Source organism: Hemiscyllium ocellatum, chromosome 39 (genome assembly GCF_020745735.1).
Source record: "Hemiscyllium ocellatum isolate sHemOce1 chromosome 39, sHemOce1.pat.X.cur, whole genome shotgun sequence".
Lineage (NCBI taxonomy): Eukaryota > Metazoa > Chordata > Chondrichthyes > Orectolobiformes > Hemiscylliidae > Hemiscyllium > Hemiscyllium ocellatum.
Genome location: NC_083439.1, coordinates 30,166,126 through 30,186,629, shown reverse-complemented (window position 1 = coordinate 30,186,629; position 20,504 = coordinate 30,166,126). Strand labels below are relative to the sequence as shown.

General features: G+C 45.4%; 1 protein-coding gene across 1 annotated transcript; it reads left to right on the top strand.

The window, feature by feature from the left end:
• Positions 1-8,591: 8,591 nt before the first annotated feature.
• LOC132834216 (zona pellucida sperm-binding protein 3-like) lies at positions 8,592-11,192 on the top strand. Its single transcript, XM_060852880.1, has 9 exons — positions 8,592-8,816; positions 9,605-9,720; positions 9,816-9,919; positions 10,009-10,186; positions 10,270-10,396; positions 10,478-10,566; positions 10,654-10,775; positions 10,859-10,993; positions 11,071-11,192. Exons 1-9 carry the CDS (start codon positions 8,592-8,594, stop codon positions 11,190-11,192), a joined length of 1,218 nt encoding a protein of 405 aa, XP_060708863.1.
• Positions 11,193-20,504: the final 9,312 nt, after the last annotated feature.

Here is a 20,504-nt window from a genome sequence, read left to right as displayed (position 1 = left end):
AGGTTTTTAAAAAAAAAACTCCAATTTCTAGGCTCCAGCAGCTACTGAAAGCTAAATCTAGTAATTCTACTTCTGCAGGCTGGATTGCACCCATTCAGGATGCTTCTATTGTTCCAATTTCTTAAACCCCAAGGCCTCATAAGCTGTTTACGTTACTGGTTTCTAATAGAGAGCTCCCTGCCTTTGCCTCCAAGTTTCTTTCAAAAAAAACCAGGGCAAAATGTAATTCTAAAAATGACAGTACTGTCACATGCTGAAGACTCTGGAAGGGACTTACTGTCAGGACTAAAACCAAGATACTGCCCTGGCTGGGCATCTGAAGCATACCACAAAATATTGGGAAAAACCAAGGTGGTCTGGCAGCATTTGAGAGATCCTGCTAAGCTTTCAAAAGTCACACCCAACATGAACTGTTTCCACAGACTCTAAGATTTCTCTTGCATTCTCGCTGGCAGCATAGTAGTGCAGTGGTTAGCACTGCTGCGTCATCGCACCAAGGACCTGGGTTCGATCCCAACATTCGCCGATGATCTGTGTGGAACTCTCCCTGTATCTACGTGGATTTTCTCCCACAATACGCTGCCTAAATGGAAGGGAGATGAACTCAGGGTGTGGTTAGGAACATGTGACTGGGACACCATCACAATTACTGAAACATGGCTCAGTGATGGATAGGACTGGCAGCTTGAAGGTTTTTTTTAGATTAGATTAGAAACCGGAGCACCGGGAAGAAACCCACGCAGACACGGGGAGAACGTGCAAACTCCACACAGTCAGTCACCTGAGTCGGGAAATACAAATGTGTCAGGAAGGAAGGCAAGAGAGGAGGGGGGAGTGATGTTTTTGAGAAGGGATGTCATTGTGGTTGTACTGTGGGAAGGTATTCTTGAAAATACATCCAGGGAAGTTGTTTGGGTTGAACTGAGAAATAAGAAAGAGATGGTCATTGTATTGTATTGTAGACCCCCTAGTCATCAGAGGGAAACTGAGAAACAAATTTGTAAGGATATCTGTGAGAATAATAGAGTGGTTATGGTAGGGGATTTTAACTTTCCAAACATAACACTATGGCAGTCCCAGTCTAAGGGTTTAGATGGAGAGGAATTTGTGAAGTGTGTACAAGAACATTTGCTGATTCATTATGTCGATGAACCTACGAGAGAAGTTGCAAAAATTGACTACTTTTGGGAAACGGGGAGCATTTTGGGGCCAGCGACCGTAATTCTATTAGATTTAAAATAGTGATGGAAAAGGATAGACCAGATCTAAAAGTTGAAGTTCTAAATTAACGAAAGGCCAATTTTGACAGTTTTCAGCAAGAACCTTCAAACACTGATTGGAGGCAGATTTTCGCAGGGGAAGGGACAGCTGGAAAATGGGAAGCCTTTAGAAATGAGAGAATGAGAATCCAGAGAAAATATATTCGTGTTTGGGTGAAAGGAAAGGCTGGGAGGTATAGGGAATGCTGTATATCTACAGAAATTGAGAGTTTGGTTAAGAAAAAGAAGGCGGCATGTGTCAGGAATAGACAGGATAGATCAATGAATCCTTCAAAGAGTATAAAGGAAGTAGGAATAAAGTTAAGAGGAAAATCAGGAGGGCAAAAAGGGGACATGAGACAGCTTTGGCAAATAGAGTAAAGGAGAATCCAAAGGGTTTTTACAAATACATAAAGGACAAAAGGGTAACTAAGGAGAGAACTGGGCCCCTCAAAGTACAGCAAGGCGACCTTTGTGTGGAGCCGCAGGAGATGGGGGAGATACTAAACAAATATTTTGCATCAGTATTTACTGTGGAAAAGAATCTAGGGAAATAGATGGTGACATGTATTGAAAAATGTCCACATTACAGAGGAGGAAGTGATGGATGTCTTGAAATGCATAAAAGTGGGTAAATCACCAGGACCTGATCAGGTATTCCCCAGAATTTTGTGGGAAGCTAGGGAAGTGATTGCTGGTCACCTTGTAACCTTGATAATCACAGGTGAGGTGCTGGTAGACTGGAGTTTGGCTAACGTGGTGCCACTGTTTAAGAAAGGTGGTAAGGACAAGCCAGGGAACTATAGACCAGTGAGCCTGATCTCGGTGGTGGGCAAGTTGTTGAAGGGAATGCTGAGGGACAGGATGTACATATATTTGGAAAGGCAACGATTGATTAGGAAAAGTCAACATGGCTTTGTACGTGGGAAATCATGTCTCACAAACTTGATTGAGTTTTTTGAAGAAGTAACAAAGAGGATTGATGAGGGCAGAGTGGTAGATGAGATCTAGATGGACTTCAGTAAGGCCTTCGACAAGTATCCCCATGGGAGACTGATTAGCAAGGTTAGATCTTATAGAATACAGGGAGAACTAGCCATTTGGATACAGAACTGGCTCAAAGGTAGAAGATAGAGGGTGATGGTGGAGGGTTGATTTTGAGACTGGAGACCTGTGACCAATGGAGTGCATCAAGGATCAGTGGTGGGTCCATTACTTTTCATCATTTATATAAATGATTTGGGTGTGAGCATACAAGGTATAGTTCGTAATTTTGCAGATGACACCAAAATTGGAGGTATAGTGCACATTGAAGAAGGTTACCTCAGAGTACAATGGGATCTTGATCAGATGGGCCAATGGACTGAGAAGTGGCAGATGGAGTTTAATTTAGATAAATATGAGGTGCTGCATTTTGGCAAAACAAGTTTTAATAGGACTTCTACACTTAATGGTAAGGTCCTAGGGAGTGTTGCTGAACAGAGACCTTGGAGTCCAGGTTCAGAGCTCCTTGAAATTGGAGTCATAGGTGGATAGGATAGTGAAGAAGGCATTTGGTATGCTTTCCTTTATTGGCCAGAGTATTGAATACAGAATTTGGAAGGTCATGTTGCAGCTGTACAGGCCATTGGTTAGGCCACTGTTGGAATATTGCATGCAATTCTGGTCTCCTTCCTATCAGAAAATGTTGTGAAACATGAAAGGGTTGAGAAATGATTTACAAGGATTTTGCCAGGTTTGGTGGATTTGAGCTATAGGGAGAGGTTGAACAGGCTGGGGCGGCTTTCCCTGGACCGTTGGAGGCTGAGGGGTGACCTTATAGAGGTTTACAATATCATGAGATGTGTGGATAGGGTAAATAGACAAAGTCTTTTCGCTTGGGTGGGGGAGTCCAGAACTAGAGGGCGTAGGTATAGGGTGAGATGGGAAAGATATGAAGGAGACCCTAGCGACAACTGTTCCACGCAGAGGGTGGTACGTGTATGGAACGAGCTGCCAGAGGAAGTGGTGGAGGCTGGTACAATTGCAACTTTTAAAAGGCATCTGGATGGGTATACAAATAGGAAGGGTTTGGAGGGATATGGGCTGGGTGCTGGCAGGTGGGACTGGTTTGGATTCGGATATCTGGTCAAGTTGGACAAGTTGGACCGAAGGGTCAGTTTCCATGCTATGTGCAGGTTAAGTTAACTGGCTATGCTAAATGGAACATTGTGTTCAGGGATGATTAGGTTAGGTGCATTAGTCAGGGGTAAATGTAGAGTAAGGGGATGGGTCTGGGTGGCTTACTTTTCAGAGGGTCAGTATGGACTTGTTGGGCTGAATGGCTTGTTGCCACAGAGTACGGATTCTATGTTAATTAAACTCATGATTCCTTGACACTAATGTCTATCACTGAGCCATCTGTCTGAGGTTCAGGCTTCTGTCTAGAGGTGGGTGGAACAAGCGGTATAATGGTATGTTACTGAGACACGAATTCAGTGAGTCGGGTTAATCATCTGAGGCTGGGGGCTCATATCTCGTTGTAGTCGCGGATGGATTTTTCTGTTCTATCTTTTTAGCAAGTATCTAATCTCAGTTATTGTGACTGTGAAACTAATCTTTTATAAAATCTCATCTCATTCACAATTCCCATTAGTGAAGGAAATCTACCCTCGTGACCTGGTCTGGCCTAAATGTGACTCCAGACCCACAGCAATGTCGCTGATTCTGAAATAGCTGAGCAAACCAATCACATCAAGGGCAATTAGGGACAGGCAACAGATCCCAGCCATGACAGAGAAGCCACAGGATGTTAATTGTGAGGGATTGAGCAATGGCAATGTCATGGAAACTGTCATGGTGTGATAGTGAGATTTTCCCTTGTTGGAGACAGTCATTGCCTGACAGTTGTGTGTTCTGAATGTGAATGTTGTTCAGGTCTTGCTGCATTTGAACAGGGACTGTTTCAGTATCTGTGACGTTGTCAATGGGGCTGAACATTGGGCAATCATGAGCAAACATCTCCATTTCTGACATTCTGATGGAGGGAAGGTCTGTGATGGAGCAGTTGACATGGACTGTGTCTAAGAGAGTACCTTGAGGGACTCTGGCAAAGATGTCCTGGGAATGTGGTGATTGAATATTGATCACTAGAACCATCTTTCTTTGTGCTGGGCATGACTCCTACCAACAAAGAGGTTTTTCTCATCCCACTGAGTTGAATTTTCCTTGGGACCCTTTGGTAAATTGTTCAATCAAATTCTGCCTTGGTCTTAAAGCAGTCACCCTCACTTCCCCTCTTTACGTTCAGCTCTTTTACTCATTTGGACCAAGCTGCACTGACATCAGGAGCTGGGTAGCCCTGGTGGAATACAGACTGAGCATCAGTGACCAGGTTAGTGTGGAGGACATGTGCCTTGATAACACTGTTGACAAAACCTTCCATCACTTCACTTGTGACTGAGAGTGGATTGGTGGGGAAGGAATTGGCAAGGTTGGGTTTGTCCCAGTTTTTAGCTACAGGTCACTATTGGGCAATTATCTCCATTTCCAGGTAGATGCTGCAGTTGTAGCTGTACTGGAACAGAATGGATAGGGACACGGCCCGTTCAGGATCACAGCTCATTCACCTTATTCCCACAATGTTAGTCAGGGTGCATTGGCTTCACAGTATCCACTATCTACAGCTGTTTCTCGATGTCACGTGGAGTCAATAGTACTGACTGAAGACAGGCATCGGTGATTCTGGGGACTACAATGGGTTTTCCCTTTGGAGATTTCTGGCTGCAGATTGTTGCAAATGCTTCAGCCTTATCCTTTGTGCTGGGTTCCCTCCATCATTGAGGGTGGGGACATTTGTGGAACCAACTCCTCTTGGCTATTTTTAAATTCAGACACCTACAGCACACAGAGGCCCTTCAGCCCAAACTGGTCCATGCCGACCACAATGTCCATCCATTTCCCTGTACACGGCCTTCTAAACCTTTTTTATCCGTGTTTTTGTCTAAATGCATTTTTGAATGTTGTTTATGTACCTGCCTCAATCACCTCTTCTGGCTTCTTCTTCCATATGCATCTCCCCCCACCCCAACTGTGTGAAATCATTGTCCCTCGGGTTCCCTTTCATTCTTTCCCCTCTAACCTTAAACTGAAGTCCTCTAGTCCTTGAATCCTCCACACTGGGAAAAAGACGGAGTACATTCACCCCATCCATGCCTTTCATGATCTTGTACACTTCCATAAGAATTCACCATCTAACCCCCACCCCGCCCCTCCCCCTCCCCCTCCCCCGAGTTTCCTTTGCTCCAAAGAAAAAAGTCCGAGCATGTCCGACCTCTCCCTCCAACTCAGACCCTGAGTCCTGGCAACATCCTTGGAAATTCCTTCTGCACTCTATCCTGTTTAATAGCATCTTTCCTGTAGCAAGGTGACCAAAATTGAACACAATACTCCAAGTGCAGCCTCAACAACATTCTGTACACCTGCAACATCACTTCCAAACGTCTGTACTCCGTGCCCTGACTGATGAAGGCCAGTGTGCCCATAGCCTTCTTCACTGCCCTGTCTACCTGTGACTCCACTTTCAGAGAACCATACACCTGAACTTCAAGGTCCCTCTGTTCCACTACACTCCTTAAGGTCAAACCATTCATCATGAAACTCCTACCTTGATGTGACTTTCCAAACTGTAACACCTCATACTGATCGACATTGAACTCCATTTGCAATTTCTCGGTGCACGTGCTCAGTTGGGAGAAAGTGAGGACTGTAGATGCTGGAGATCAGAGTCGGAAAGTGTGATGCTGTAAAGGTACAGTCAGTCAGGCAGCATCTGAGGAAAAAGAGAGACATCGTTTCAAGCGCAAGCTCTTCATCAGGAATGAGTGGGTGCCCCCAAGCGGGCTGAGATATAATTGGGATGGGGTGGGGCTGGGAGGAGGGGAAATAAGGAAACTGGTGAAATCGACATGATCCAATGACATGAGATCATGGTAACCTCCTTCGCTGACAACTACACCTCCAATTTTGGTGTCATCTGCAAACTTACTAATGATACCTCCCATGTTCACATCCAAATCATTTATACAAATGACAAAAAGCACCGATCCTTATGGCACACCACTGGTCACAGGCCTCCACTCTGAAAAACAATCCTCCACCACTACCCTGTGTCTTTTACCTTCCAGCCAGTTCTGTATCCACATCCCTGTATACTATTAGATGTAACATTGCTAACCAGTCACTCATGAGGCACTTTGTTGAATGCCTTGCCGAAGTCCATACAGATTACATCCACCATACTGCTCTCATCAATCCTCTGTATTACGTCTTCAAAAAAGTCAATCAATTTTATGAGAAATGATTTCTCTCCCACAAAGCTATGCTGACTATCCCAAATCAGTCTTTGGCTTACCAAATACATGAAACTCATGTCCCTCAGGATTCCCTCCTATAACTTGCCCACTACCGATGCCAAGCTGACTAGTCTGTAGTTCCCTGGCTTTTCCTGACCACCTTTCCTAAATAGTGACAACACATTAGCCAACCTCCAGTCTTCTAGTACCTCAAACGTCGATGATAAAAATTTCTTAGCAAGAGACCCATCAATTACTTCCTGAGCTTCCCACAGAGTTCCAGGGTACACCTGATCAGGCTGTAGGGACTTATCCACATTTATGTTGAATCATCAAATCTCTACAGTGTGGAGATTTGAGTAAAAAATGAGGTCTGCAGATGCTGGAGATCACAGCTGCAAATGTGTTGCTGGTCAAAGCACAGCAGGCCAGGCAGCATCTCAGGAATAGAGAATTCGACGTTTCGAGCATAAGCCCTTCATCAGGAATTGATTTGGCCCAATAAGTCCACACTGACCTTTTGAAGAGTAACCCAGCCAAACCCATTCCCTTACCCTATTACTCTACATGTTCCCTGACTAATGCACTTATCTTATACAGCCCTGAACACTAACAGTAATTTACCATGGCTAACCCACCTAACCTGCACATCTTTGTGACAGTGGGAGGAAACCAGAGCACCCAGAGTAAACCCACACAGACACAACGAGAATGTGCAAACTCCACACAGAGTGTCGCCTGAGACTGGAATCGAACCCATGTCCCTGGTACTGTGAGGCAGCAGTGCTAACCACTGTGCCCCGTGCTGCCCTAGCGTCCCTTTTAGAATGAATGTAAAATTCTCTCAACACCCTGCGCCTGCATCTACCTATCATCATCCCAGCTATCTTCCTCCCCAATCTCTAACCTCCTATTTATCTCTCAGCCCCCTTTCCCAACCTATAATCCTGATGAAGTTCTTATACCCGAAACAGTGACTCTCCTGCTCCTCAGATGCTGCATGACCTGCTGTACTTTTCAGGGACCATATACTTTGACTGTGATCTCCAGAATCTGCAATCCTGACTTTCTCCCTCAACACCATCCCCCAACAAACTCCACCAGAGCAAGGTCAACGTGGGACTCGATACATGAGCTTCCTCTGCTCATTTTCACTGAACAGAAACCTGTCTCTACACTTTTAAACTAAATGTACAGCTACACTGTCTGCATCAAATACTTTCAATCCAGTGACCTCACTGGGTTAGAAATGGAGTAATAGATTCTACTCTTTCCAAGGAAAGTGAAAGTAAAGCTCTCCCTGCATTGTCCCGATCAAACATTCCCCTGACAGGGACATGACAAATTTAGATACAGAATAAAGCTTCTTCCATATTGCCTCCATCAAACACTTCCAGGGGGAGGTGTAATATAAGGTCAATCCCTTTGTTCTGCCCAAACCCCATCCTCAGATAATCTCTCCGTGGGTCTCACTGTCAGTCCCCTCAGGTGAGGGTGGGGAGGACCCAGCAGACACCCTCCTGGATCAATGAGCTATGTTTGATGAGTGTATTGATGGGGCCTTCACCATGAGACCTTGTGGAGCTGAATTCAGTCAGGTGACAGCACAGCAGCTCACAGCCACTCCTATTGGTCCAAATGAAATAGGCCCTCCTGGTAATAACTCGATGAGTTCAGTCATTGGTGGACATTGTAGAGATTGGGGTTGGTTGATTGGTTCAATGTTGCTGCTTCTGGTCACATTGGTGTCAGGTGAGTGCAGGTTGTGTGTATAAAAGGAGCTGGTTGGGGGTGGATGGGGATGGTTGAGTTGTTTGTGATCATGGGTGATTTTGTAGTGAGGGGTTTGTTCCCTTTGTTGGTGTTAGTTGGAGTTGTTTGTTGCTCTGAAACATGGCAACAGTTTCTGAGCCAGAGGTTTCCATGGACAATAGTGAGAGCCAGTCCTGTTCCTGAGAGAGTACCTCCTCATGGGGGTCCTATTGCTTCCAGTTTCCGAATGTCTGAGGTTGGGAGTGTGTCCCCACTGCAGACTGTGACGGTGCAGTGTGGAGAGCACAACCTGCTGGTCAGGGCCCAGCTGGATTTATTTGGAACTGGGCACCTGATTAAAGCTGCTGACCTGACCTTGGGGACAGCAGGTTGTCAGCCAACCAGGGTCTACCCTGAGAACCAGACTGTCCTCTTTGACTATGGGCTGCATGAGTGTGGCAGTAGATTGCAGGTAATGGAGGTTTTCTACTCTTGTGGGAAGCTTGGGCTGTCCAGGTTTTCCTGGGTGTGGTGATGTTGATATTGAGGAGGACTAGACTAAATTCTCATTGTCAGACTAAGTTCCTATCTTGGATTGTACTGTACCTGAACTGTTTTCCATTTCTAAACTTGTGCTCCTATTCTCATTGTGTAATCAGAAGCCTCTAAACCGTTGTTCTGTTAGAATGTACGTTTTGTCAATATGTATTTGGCCTGTAGTTCAAACTGTTTTGATTTCATTCTGATTAATTATTGTTTTCTCTACTTTTCCTATCTTGTGCACCCTGTATATTATTGCCTCACATTGCTATTAATCTCTCCACATATTCTACTTGTAATCTCTGCTCACAATCTGAAAGTTTCATGATAACATCGGGAGATGATGGCCAAAAGATCCCTGCAGCCTCTTCCCTGTGATAACAATCACCATGTCTCTGTTCCCTCAATATTGATCTCTAATTCTGCCTGAGACACCAATACCACCTTTTTTTTTCACCTAATGTTTAGATCAGGAATTCCCATCTTGACATCTACAATGATGTCACACCTTGTTAAACTGAACCTAAATGACTAACCCCTGACCTGTGACCTAGAGGTCTCTAGTAGTGGTCCCTTGTGCTCGGGGTGGGAAAGCAGTCTCCTGGCCCTGAAACTGTTACTTGCCCTAAAGAATTGTCCCAATGTGACGTTGTCATTGTGAACCCTGTGTAGATCCTTATTTCAGATCAGTCCCTCATTCCTTACCCTGGTGTCTTCCAGATGACTGGAGATTTCCTGATCTACACCACCCACCTGACCTACATCCCAAACTATCCTGGATCTGTCATTGTGAGAACAAATGGAGCTGTTGTTCCCATTGAATGTCGATATATCAGGTGAGAATCTTTACTCGATTGTCAGTATGATCCCCTGCTGCTGTTGTCTGACACTATTCTAAAATGGCTGCCCTGTCTCCTTTTCCTGCCCTCAGGAAGGGCAATGTGAGCAGCAATCCCATCAATCCCACATGGATCCCATTCAGCTCCACCAGGTCTGGAGAAGGGCATCTGTCATTCTCTCTGCGTCTAATGAATGGTATGTGATGGGTGGCTGGGGAGGGATCTCCTGATGGCTCTCTGGGAGTTGTACCCATTTGCTCCAACCCTTGTCTTGCTGTACTTCAGGTGATTGGCTTACAGAGCGCACTTCCACTGTCTACTTCCTGGGAGACCTCATTCACATTGAGGCATCTGTTTCAATGGCCAACCATGTGTCCCTGAAGCTGTACATTGATCGCTGTGTAGCTACACTGAGCCCAGACAAGGACTCCACACCGAGATACAGCATCATTGACTACAATGGGTAAGGAGCTCTCTGCTTTCTCCAGCTGCTCCCATCTCAATGGCTTCACTCCATTCACTTCATGGCCCTTTGTCCATCTGCAGTTGCCTCCTGGACAGCAAAGCTGAGGACTCCTTTTCAACCTTTGTGTTGCCCAGAGACGGGCGGGATCTGGACAAGCTCCAGTTTGACTTGGATGCCTTCCGTTTCTATGGAGATGAGCGATCCTTGGTAAGAGGAAGCTGCTGATGTGCTTCTCCACATTGGGGAGGGAGTCACTAAACACTGACTTGTTCTGACTGTGTCCCTCAGATATTCATCACCTGTCACCTGAGAGTTGCTGCAGTGGATCAGGGAGATTCTAGGAACAAAGCTTGTACTTTCCAGAAGCTGGAGCGTATGTAAGTTCCCTCTCCCTTTCCCTCAGGGATATTGTTGTTGGGAGAGGTGATGCACCATGTGGTTGATGGGCTGTTTCTCTTGTTTAGCTGGAGGCCATTGGAGGGGTCAGACAGTGACATTTGTGCCTGTTGCCATGTGGGGAATTGTGGGAGCACAAGGGAGATCCTGATCCCTTTCAGAAGAAGGAGAGACCATGGTGCTGAAGCTGGTAGGACATTCACCCTCTAGATGTTTGGATTACCCCTCACTTATCCCCCCACCACCCCTTCCTGACTGGTATGTTTGTTGCAGAGAGTGAAGCTGGATTGAAGTGGGAGGGGGAGGCCTCACTTGGTCCCCTGATCGTTCTGGATACTGAGCTGACCAACCTGGCAACTCCTCCCCTGACTGAGGGTGACGGAAGGATTCAGGAGAGGTCTCCAAGCGGTGAGTTGGCTGCCTGCTGGTTTCCCTTTCTGTCCCTGTTTTCCCTCAGTAACCATTGGTTTCTCCTTGTTTTGTAGGTGTGGAGTCAGAGCTGGTTGTGATGGTGGTCCTGACTGTGACAGCTGTCTGTCTGATCTCTGCTTCATTGCTGGCCTTCCTCCTGTACAGGAGACACAAGCAAACACCCATCAACTGGTGATTGAATTAGTCAATAAAGCAGTGATTCATGGTGTCTGGAGCTGGTTTGTTTCTGCATCCTTTCTTAGTTTAAAATATTCTTGGGTACAATCCCTGGGTTGACCCCCTCCAGTCCATGAAGTGGCTTTCTGATTGATTGGGTTATGGAAGATTGTTTGCTCCTTCCAGTGAGTAGAGGGGGATTGATGACCACCTTGGAAATGGGCTTTCCATTCTGATTAAATCACTGTTTGCAGAATGTGCTGGAGTAACAACTCTGTGGCATTGAGGGAGAAACTGCTGGTGCTTCTAGTCTGTTCTGACACTTTTCAGAAATGCCCAAGTGGATTCCCAATGTTACCATCTCCTGAGGTGCTGCCAGTCCTGTTTGTGAATTGTTCCCCCTCTGATTTCTGACCTCTACAGTATTGGGATATCAAACAGATGGACTGGAAATTATCATGCCCCTGAACCACAAAGCTGTGCTGGCAAGTCCTGTAGGGTTGTGGTCATTTTGAATGAATAGAAATGTAATTTTGAATATTGATAGCCTAATCTTCTGGTAAGAGTTGAAGTTATTAAACTCTTCACTCTAGAAAGGGTATGTATTTTAAGACATCAACCACAACCTCTAATTGGGCTTATACAAGATATCATCATCATCCACATCCCACCCCTTCCATGCACTCCAAGGTAAACACTGAACTGTTCACCCTCCTGGAAGCACAAGCTGGTACTGGTTCACTACTCCATCTAATGAAGGAACAAATGTGTAATGGTGCCAGTGCAGCTGCACATGTCAGCTCCATGCAGGTGTGAATGGCTATCCCTTTGCTCTGACAGTTCCACCAACTTGTGGAATACCTCTTGGTCACCAATCACCCCACCACCCTGTGACTGCACTCTCAAACTTCCCCCCCTTCACCCTCTAAGAACATGCAAGTCCTGGGCTGTTTTGGCCACAAAGTTCTAGCCACCTGCAACTAGAAGAAGAACATATCATCTTCCACCTTTAGGACCCTCCAACCTGATGAGATCAATGTGGACTTTACCAGTTCTGGTCTTGCTCCCCATCCCAGATCCAACTTTCTAACTCAGCACAGTCCAACATCTCTACCTCCCTTCCCACCTATCACCAGCTGTCCCGGCCTTCATCTCCCTGTTGTATTCCTAGCTGCCTTTCACCCAGACCCACTCCCTTCCACATATCTATCAACTGCCTTGGAGCCTTCTCCCACATTCCCCATAGATGTTGTCTGTTCCTTGGATGCTGCCTGACTGTCTGTGCTTTTCCAGCACCATGTGTTTTGGTTCTGCATTCTCACTTTCTCCCTGGCCCAATAGTCATATCCAATAAACCCCCTCCCCCATCTTCACTAACGGTAAACTCAGACAACACATTGTCTTTCTTACACTCTTCCTGCTATTGGAGTTGTGCCTCCATCCCCCACCTGCCCTGTTTTTATCTGTCAATGGGGAAGAGGTTTTAAAAAAAACTCCAATTTCTAGGCTCCAGCAGCTCCTGAAAGCTAAATCTAGTAATTCTACTTCTGCAGGCTGGATTGCACCCATTCAGGATGCTTCTATTGTTCCAATTTCTTAAACCCCAAGGCCTCATAAGCTGTTTACGTTACTGGTTTCTAATAGAGAGCTCCCTGCCTTTGCCTCCAAGTTTCTTTCAAAAAAGCTAGGACAAAATGTAATTCTAAAAATGATAGTACTGTCACATGCTGAAGACTTTGGAAGGCACTTACTGTCAGGACTAAAACCAAGATACTGCCCTGGCTGGGCATCTGAAGCATACCACAAAATATTGGGAAAAACCAAGGTGGTCTGGCAGCATTTGAGAGATCCTGCTAAGCTTTCAAAAGTCACACCCAACATGAACTGTTTCCACAGCCTCTAAGATTTCTCTTGCATTCTCGCTGGCAGCATAGTAGTGCAGTGGTTAGCACTGCTGCGTCATCGCACCAAGGACCTGGGTTCGATCCCAACATTCGCCGATGATCTGTGTGGAACTCTCCCTGTATCTACGTGGATTTTCTCCCACAATACGCTGCCTAAATGGAAGGGAGATGAACTCAGGGTGTGGTTAGGAACATGTGACTGGGACACCATCACAATTACTGAAACATGGCTCAGTGATGGATAGGACTGGCAGCTTGAAGGTTTTTTTTAGATTAGATTAGAAACCGGAGCACCGGGAAGAAACCCACGCAGACACGGGGAGAACGTGCAAACTCCACACAGTCAGTCACCTGAGTCGGGAAATACAAATGTGTCAGGAAGGAAGGCAAGAGAGGAGGGGGGAGTGATGTTTTTGAGAAGGGATGTCATTGTGGTTGTACTGTGGGAAGGTATTCTTGAAAATACATCCAGGGAAGTTGTTTGGGTTGAACTGAGAAATAAGAAAGAGATGGTCATTGTATTGTATTGTAGACCCCCTCGTCATCAGAGGGGAAACTGAGAAACAAATTTGTAAGGATATCTGTGAGAATAATAGAGTGGTTATGGTAGGGGATTTTAACTTTCCAAACATAACACTATGGCAGTCCCAGTCTAAGGGTTTAGATGGAGAGGAATTTGTGAAGAGTGTACAAGAAAATTTGCTGATTCATTATGTTGATGAACCTACGAGAGAAGTTGCAAAAATTGACTACTTTTGGGAAACGGGGAGCATTTTGGGGCCAGCGACCGTAATTCTATTAGATTTAAAATAGTGATGGAAAAGGATAGACCAGATCTAAAAGTTGAAGTTCTAAATTAACGAAAGGCCAATTTTGACAGTTTTCAGCAAGAACTTTCAAACGCTGATTGGAGGCAGATTTTCGCAGAGGAAGGGACAGCTGGAAAATGGGAAGCCTTTAGAAATGAGATAATGAGAATCCAGAGAAAATATATTCATGTTTGGGTGAAAGGAAAGGCTGGGAGGTGTAGGGAATGCTGTATATCTACAGAAATTGAGAGTTTGGTTAAGAAAAAGAAGGCAGCATATGTCAGGAATAGATAGCATAGATCAATGAATCCTTCAAAGAGTATAAAGGAAGTAGGAATATACTTGAGAGAAATCAGGAGGGCAAAAAGGGGACATGAGACAGCTTTGGCAAATAGAGTAAAGGAGAATCCAAAGGGTTTTTTCAAATGCATAAAGGACAAAAGGGTAACTAAGGAGAGAACTGGGCCCCTCAAAGTACAGCAAGGCGACCTTTGTGTGGAGCCGCAGGAGATGGGGGAGATACTAAACAAATATTTTGCATCAGTATTTACTGTGGAAAAGAATCTAGGGAAATAGATGGTGACATGTATTGAAAAATGTCCACATTACAGAGGAGGAAGTGATGGATGTCTTGAAATGCATAAAAGTGGGTAAATCACCAGGACCTGATCAGGTATTCCCCAGAATTTTGTGGGAAGCCAGGGAAGTGATTGCTGGTCACCTTGTAACCTTGATAATCACAGGTGAGGTGCTGGTAGACTGGAGTTTGGCTAACGTGGTGCCACTGTTTAAGAAAGGTGGTAAGGACAAGCCAGGGAACTATAGACCAGTGAGCCTGATCTCGGTGGTGGGCAAGTTGTTGAAGGGAATGCTGAGGGACAGGATGTACATATATTTGGGAAGGCAACGACTGATTAGGAAAAGTCAACATGGCTTTGTATGTGGGAAATCATGTCTCTCAAACTTGATTGAGATTTTTGAAGAAGTAACAAAGAGGATTGAGGGCAGAGTGGTAGATGAGATCTAGATGGACTTCAGTAAGGCGTTCGGCAAGTATCCCCATGGGAGACTGATTAGCAAGGTTAGATCTTATAGAATACAGGGAGAACTAGCCATTTGGATACAGAACTGGCTCAAAGGAAGAAGACAGAGGGTGATGGTGGAGGGTTGATTTTGAGACTGGAGGCCTGTGACCAGTGGAGTGCATCAAGGATCAGTGGTGGGTCCATTACTTTTCATCATTTATATAAATGATTTGGGTGTGAGCATACAAGGTATAGTTAGTAATTTTGCAGATGACACCAAAATTGGAGGTGTAGTGGACATCGAAGAAGGTTACCTCAGAGTACAATGGGATCTTGATCAGATGGGCCAATGGACTGAGAAGTGGCAGTTGGAGTTTAATTTAGATAAATATGGGGTACTGCATTTTGGCAAAACAAGTTTTAAAAGGACTTCTACACTTAATGTTAAGGTCCTAGGGAGTGTTGCTGAACAGAGACCTTGGAGTCCAGGTTCAGAGCTCCTTGAAATTGGAGTCATAGGCGGATAGGATAGTGAAGAAGGCATTTGGTATGCTTTCCTTTATTGGCCAGAGCATTGAGTACAGAATTTGGAAGGTCATGTTGCAGCTGTACAGGACATTGGTTAGGCCACTGTTGGAATATTGCGTGCAATTCTGGTCTCTTTCCTATCGCAAAGATGTTGTGAAACATGAAAGGGTTGAGAAAGGATTTACAAGGATGTTGCCAGGTTTGGTGGATTTGAGCTAAAGGGAGAGGTTGAACAGGCTGGAGCGGCTTTCCCTGGACCGTTGGAGGCTGAGGGGTGACCTTATAGAGGTTTACAATATCATGAGATGTGTGGATAGGGTAAATAGACAAAGTCTTTTCGCTTGGGTGGGGGAGTCCAGAACAAGGGGGCGTAGGTATAGGGTGAGATGGGAAAGATATGAAGGAGACCCTAGCGACAACTGTTCCACGCAGAGGGTGGTACGTGTATGGAATGAGCTGCCAGAGGAAGTGGTGGAGGCTGGTACAATTGCAACTTTTAAAAGGCATCTGGATGGGTATACAAATAGGAAGGGTTTGGAGGGCTATGGGCTGGGTCCTGGCAGGTGGGACTGGTTTGGGTTCAGATATCTGGTCAGTATGGACAGGTTGGACCGAAGGGTCTGTTTCCATGCTATGTGCAGGTTAAGTTAACTGGCTATGCTAAATGGAACATTATGTTCAGGGATGATTAGGTTAGGTGCATTAGTCAGGGGTAAATGTAGAGTAAGGGGATGGGTCTGGGTGGCTTACTTTTCAGAGGGTCACTATGGACTTGTTGGGCTGAATGGCTTGTTGCCACAGAGTACGGATTCTATGTTAATTAAACTCATGATTCCTTGACACTAATGTCTATCACTGAGCCATCTGTCTGAGGTTCAGGCTTCTGTCTAGAGGTGGGTGGAACAAGCGGTATAATGGTATGTTACTGAGACACGAATTCAGTGAGTCGGGTTAATCATCTGAGGCTGGGGGCTCATATCTCATAGTCGCGGATGGATTTTTCTGTTCTATCTTTTTAGCAAATATCTAATCTCAGTAATTGTGAACGTGAAACTAATCTTTTATAAAATCTCATCTCATTCACAATTCCCATTAGTGAAGGAAATCTACCCTCTTGACCTGGTCTGGCCTAAATGTGACTCCAGACCCACAGCAATGTCGCTGATTCTGAAATAGCTGAGCAAACCAATCACATCAAGGGCAATTAGGGACAGGCAACAGATCCCAGCCATGACAGAGAAGCCACAGGATGTTAATTGTGAGGGATTGAGCAATGGGAATGTCATGGAGACTGTCATGGTGTGACAGTGAGATTTTTCCTTGTTGGAGACAGTCATTGCCTGACAGTTGTGTGTTCTGAATGTGAATGTTGTTTAGGTCTTGCTGCATTTGAACAGGGACTGTTTCAGTATCTGTGACGTTGTCAATGGGGCTGAACACTGGGCAATCATGAGCAAACATCCCCACTTGTGACATTCTGATGGAGGGAAGGTCTGTGACGGAGCAGTTGACATGGACTGTGTCTAAGAGAGTACCTTGAGGAACTCTGGCAGAGATGTCCTGGGAATGTGGTGACTGAACATTGATCACTAGAACCATCTTTCTTTGTGCTGGGCATGACTCCAACCAACAAAGAGGTTTTTCCAATCCCACTGAGTTCAATTTTCCTTGGGACCCTTTGGTAAATTGTTCAATCAAATTCTGCCTTGGTCTTAAAGCAGTCACCATCGCTTCCCCTCTTTACGTTCAGCTCTTTTACTCATTTGGACCAAGCTGCACTGAGATCAGGAGCTGGGTAACCCTGGTGGAACACAGACTGAGCATCAGTGACCAGGTTAGTGTCGAGGACATGTGCCTTGATAACACTGTTGACAAAACCTTCCATCACTTCACTTGTGATTGAGAGTGGATTGGTGGGGAAGGAATTGGCAAGGTTGGATTTGTCCCACTTTTTAGCTACAGGTCACTATTGGGCAATTATCTCCATTTCCAGGTAGATGCTGCAGTTGTAGCTGTACTGGAACAGAATGGATAGGGACACGGCACGTTCAGGATCACAGGTGTTTCAGCTTATTCCCACAATGTTAGTCAGGGTGCATTGGCTTCACAGTATCCAATATTGGCAGCTGTTTCTCGATGTCACGTGGAGTCAATAGTACTGACTGAGGACAGGCATCGGTGATTCTGGGGACTACAATGGGTTTTCCCTTTGGATATTTCTGGCTGCAGATTGTTGCAAATGCTTCAGCCTTATCCTTTGTGCTGGATTCCCTCCATCATTGAGGGTGTGGAAATTTGTGGAACTAACTCCTCTTGGCTATTTTTAAATTCAGACTCCTACAGCACACAGAGGCCCTTCAGCCCAAACTGGTCCATGCCGACCACAATGTCCATCCATTTCCTTGTACACGGCCTTCTAATCCTTTTTTATCCTTGTTTTTGTCTAAATGCATTTTTGAATGTTGTTTATGTACCTGCCTCAATCACCTCTTCTGGCTTCTTCTTCCAATTGCATCTCCCCTCTCCCCAACTGTGTGAAATCATTCTCCCTCAGGCTCCCTTTCATTCTTTCCCCTCTAACCTTAAACTGAAGTCCTCTAGTCCTTGAATCCTCCAAACTGGGAAAAAGAGAGTACATTCACCCCATCCATGCCTTTCATGATCTTGTACACTTCCATAAGAATTCACCATCTACCCCTCCACCCCACCCCTCCCCCTCCCCCTCCCCCTCCCCTGTGTCTCCTTTGCTCCAAAGAAAAAAGTCCGAGCTTGTGCAACCTCTCCCTCCTACTCAGACCCTGAGTCCTGGCAACATCCTTGGAAATTCCTTCTGCACTCTATCCTGTTTAATAGCATCTTTCCAATAGCAAGGTGACCAAAACTGAACACAATACTCCAAGTGCAGCCTCAACAACATTCTGTACACCTGCAACATCACTTCCCAACGTCTGTACTCTGTGCCCTGACTGATGAAGGCCAGTGTGCCCATAGCCTCCTTCACTGTCCTGTCTACCTGTGACTCCACTTTCAGAGAACCATCCACCTGAACTTCAAGGTCCCTCTGTCCCACTACACTCCTTAAGGCCCAATCATTCATCATGAAACTCCTACCTTGATGTGACTTTCCAAACTGTAACACCTCATACTGATCTACATTGAACTCCATTTGCAATTTCTCGGTGCACGTGCTCAGTTGGGAGAAAGTGAGGACTGTAGATGCTGGAGATCAGAGTCGGAAAGTGTGATGCTGTAAAGGTACAGTCAATCAGGCAGCATCTGAGGAACAAGACAGACATCGTTTCAAGCACAAGCTCTTCATCAGGAATGAGTGGGTGCCCCCAAGGGGGCTGAGATATAATTAGGATGGGGTGGGGCTGGGAAGACAGGAAATAAGGAAACTGGTGAAATCGACATTCCAATCACATGGATCATGGTAACCTCCTTCGCTGACAACTACACCTCCAATTTTGGTGTCATCTGCAAACTTACTAATGATACCTCCCATGTTCACATCCAAATCATTTATACAAATGACAAAAAGCACCGATCCTATGGCACACCACTGGTCACAGGCCTCCACTCTGAAAAACAATCCTCCACCGCTACCCTATGTCTTTTACCTTCCAGCCAGTTCTGTATCCACATCCCTGTATACTATGAGATGTAACATTGCTAACCAGTCACCCATGAGGAACTTTGTTGAATGCCTTGCCGATGTCCATACAGATCACATCCACCACACTGCTCTCATCAATCCTCTGTGTTACTTCTTCAACAAAGTCAATCATGTTTCTGAGAAATGATTTCTCTCCCACAAAGCCATGCTGACTACTCCTAATCAGTCTTTGGCTTACCAAATACATGTAAATCCTGTCCCTCAGGATTCCCTTCTATAACTTGACCACCACCGATGCCAAGCTCACTAGTCTGTAGTTCCCTGGCTTTTCCTGACCACCTTTCCTAAATCGTGACAACACATTAGCCAAACTCCAGTCTTCCAATACCTCAAACGTCGATGATAAAAATTTCTCAGCAAGAGGCCCAGCAATCACTTCCTGAGCTTTCCACAGAGTTCCAGGGTACACCTGGTCAGGTCGTAGGGATTTATACACATTTATGTTGAATCATCGAATCCCTACAGTGTGGAAACAGGCCATTTGACCCAACATGTCCACACTGACCTTTTGAAGAGTAACCCAGCCAAAACCATTGCCTTACCCTATTACTCTACATGTTCCCTGACTAATGCACTTATCTTATACAGCCCTGAACACTAACAGTAATTTACCATGGCTTATCCACCTAACCTGCACATCTTTGGAAACCAGAGCACCTAGAGTAATTCCACACAGACATAATGAGAATGTGCAAACTCCACACAGAGTGTCGCCCGAGACTGGAATCGAACCCATGTCCCTGGTGCTGTGAGGCAGCAGTGCTAACCACTGTGCCACCATGCTGCCCCATCGTGCCTTTTAGAATAAATGTAAAATGCGCCTGCATCTACCTATCACCATCCCAGCTATCTTCCTCCCCAACCTCTAACCTTCTATTTATCTCTCAGCCCCCTTTCCCAACCCATGATCCTGATGAAGTACTTATACCTGAAACATTGACTCTCCTGCTCCTCAGATGCTGCATGACCTGCTGTACTTTTCAGGGACCATACACTTTGACTGTGATCTCCAGAATCTGCAATCCTCATTTTCTCCCTCAACACCATCGCCCAACAAACTCTGCCACAGCAAGGTCAGTGTGGGACTCGATACATGAGCTTCCTCTGCTCATTTTCGCTGAACAGAAAGCTGTCTCTACACTTTTAAACTAAATGTACAGCTACACTGTCTACATCAAACACTTTTAATCCAGGGACATCAATGAGTTAGAAATGGAGTAATAGATTCTACTCTTTCCAATTGAAGCTAAAGCTACTTCTATTCTTGAAAATTGGAAGGAAAGCTGTCCCCATCAAAGGTTCCCAGGACAGAGACAGCACACGGTGAAATACAGAGTAAAACTGCCACGACTCTATGAATTAAAAGGAACATCACAGTAAAGCTCTCCC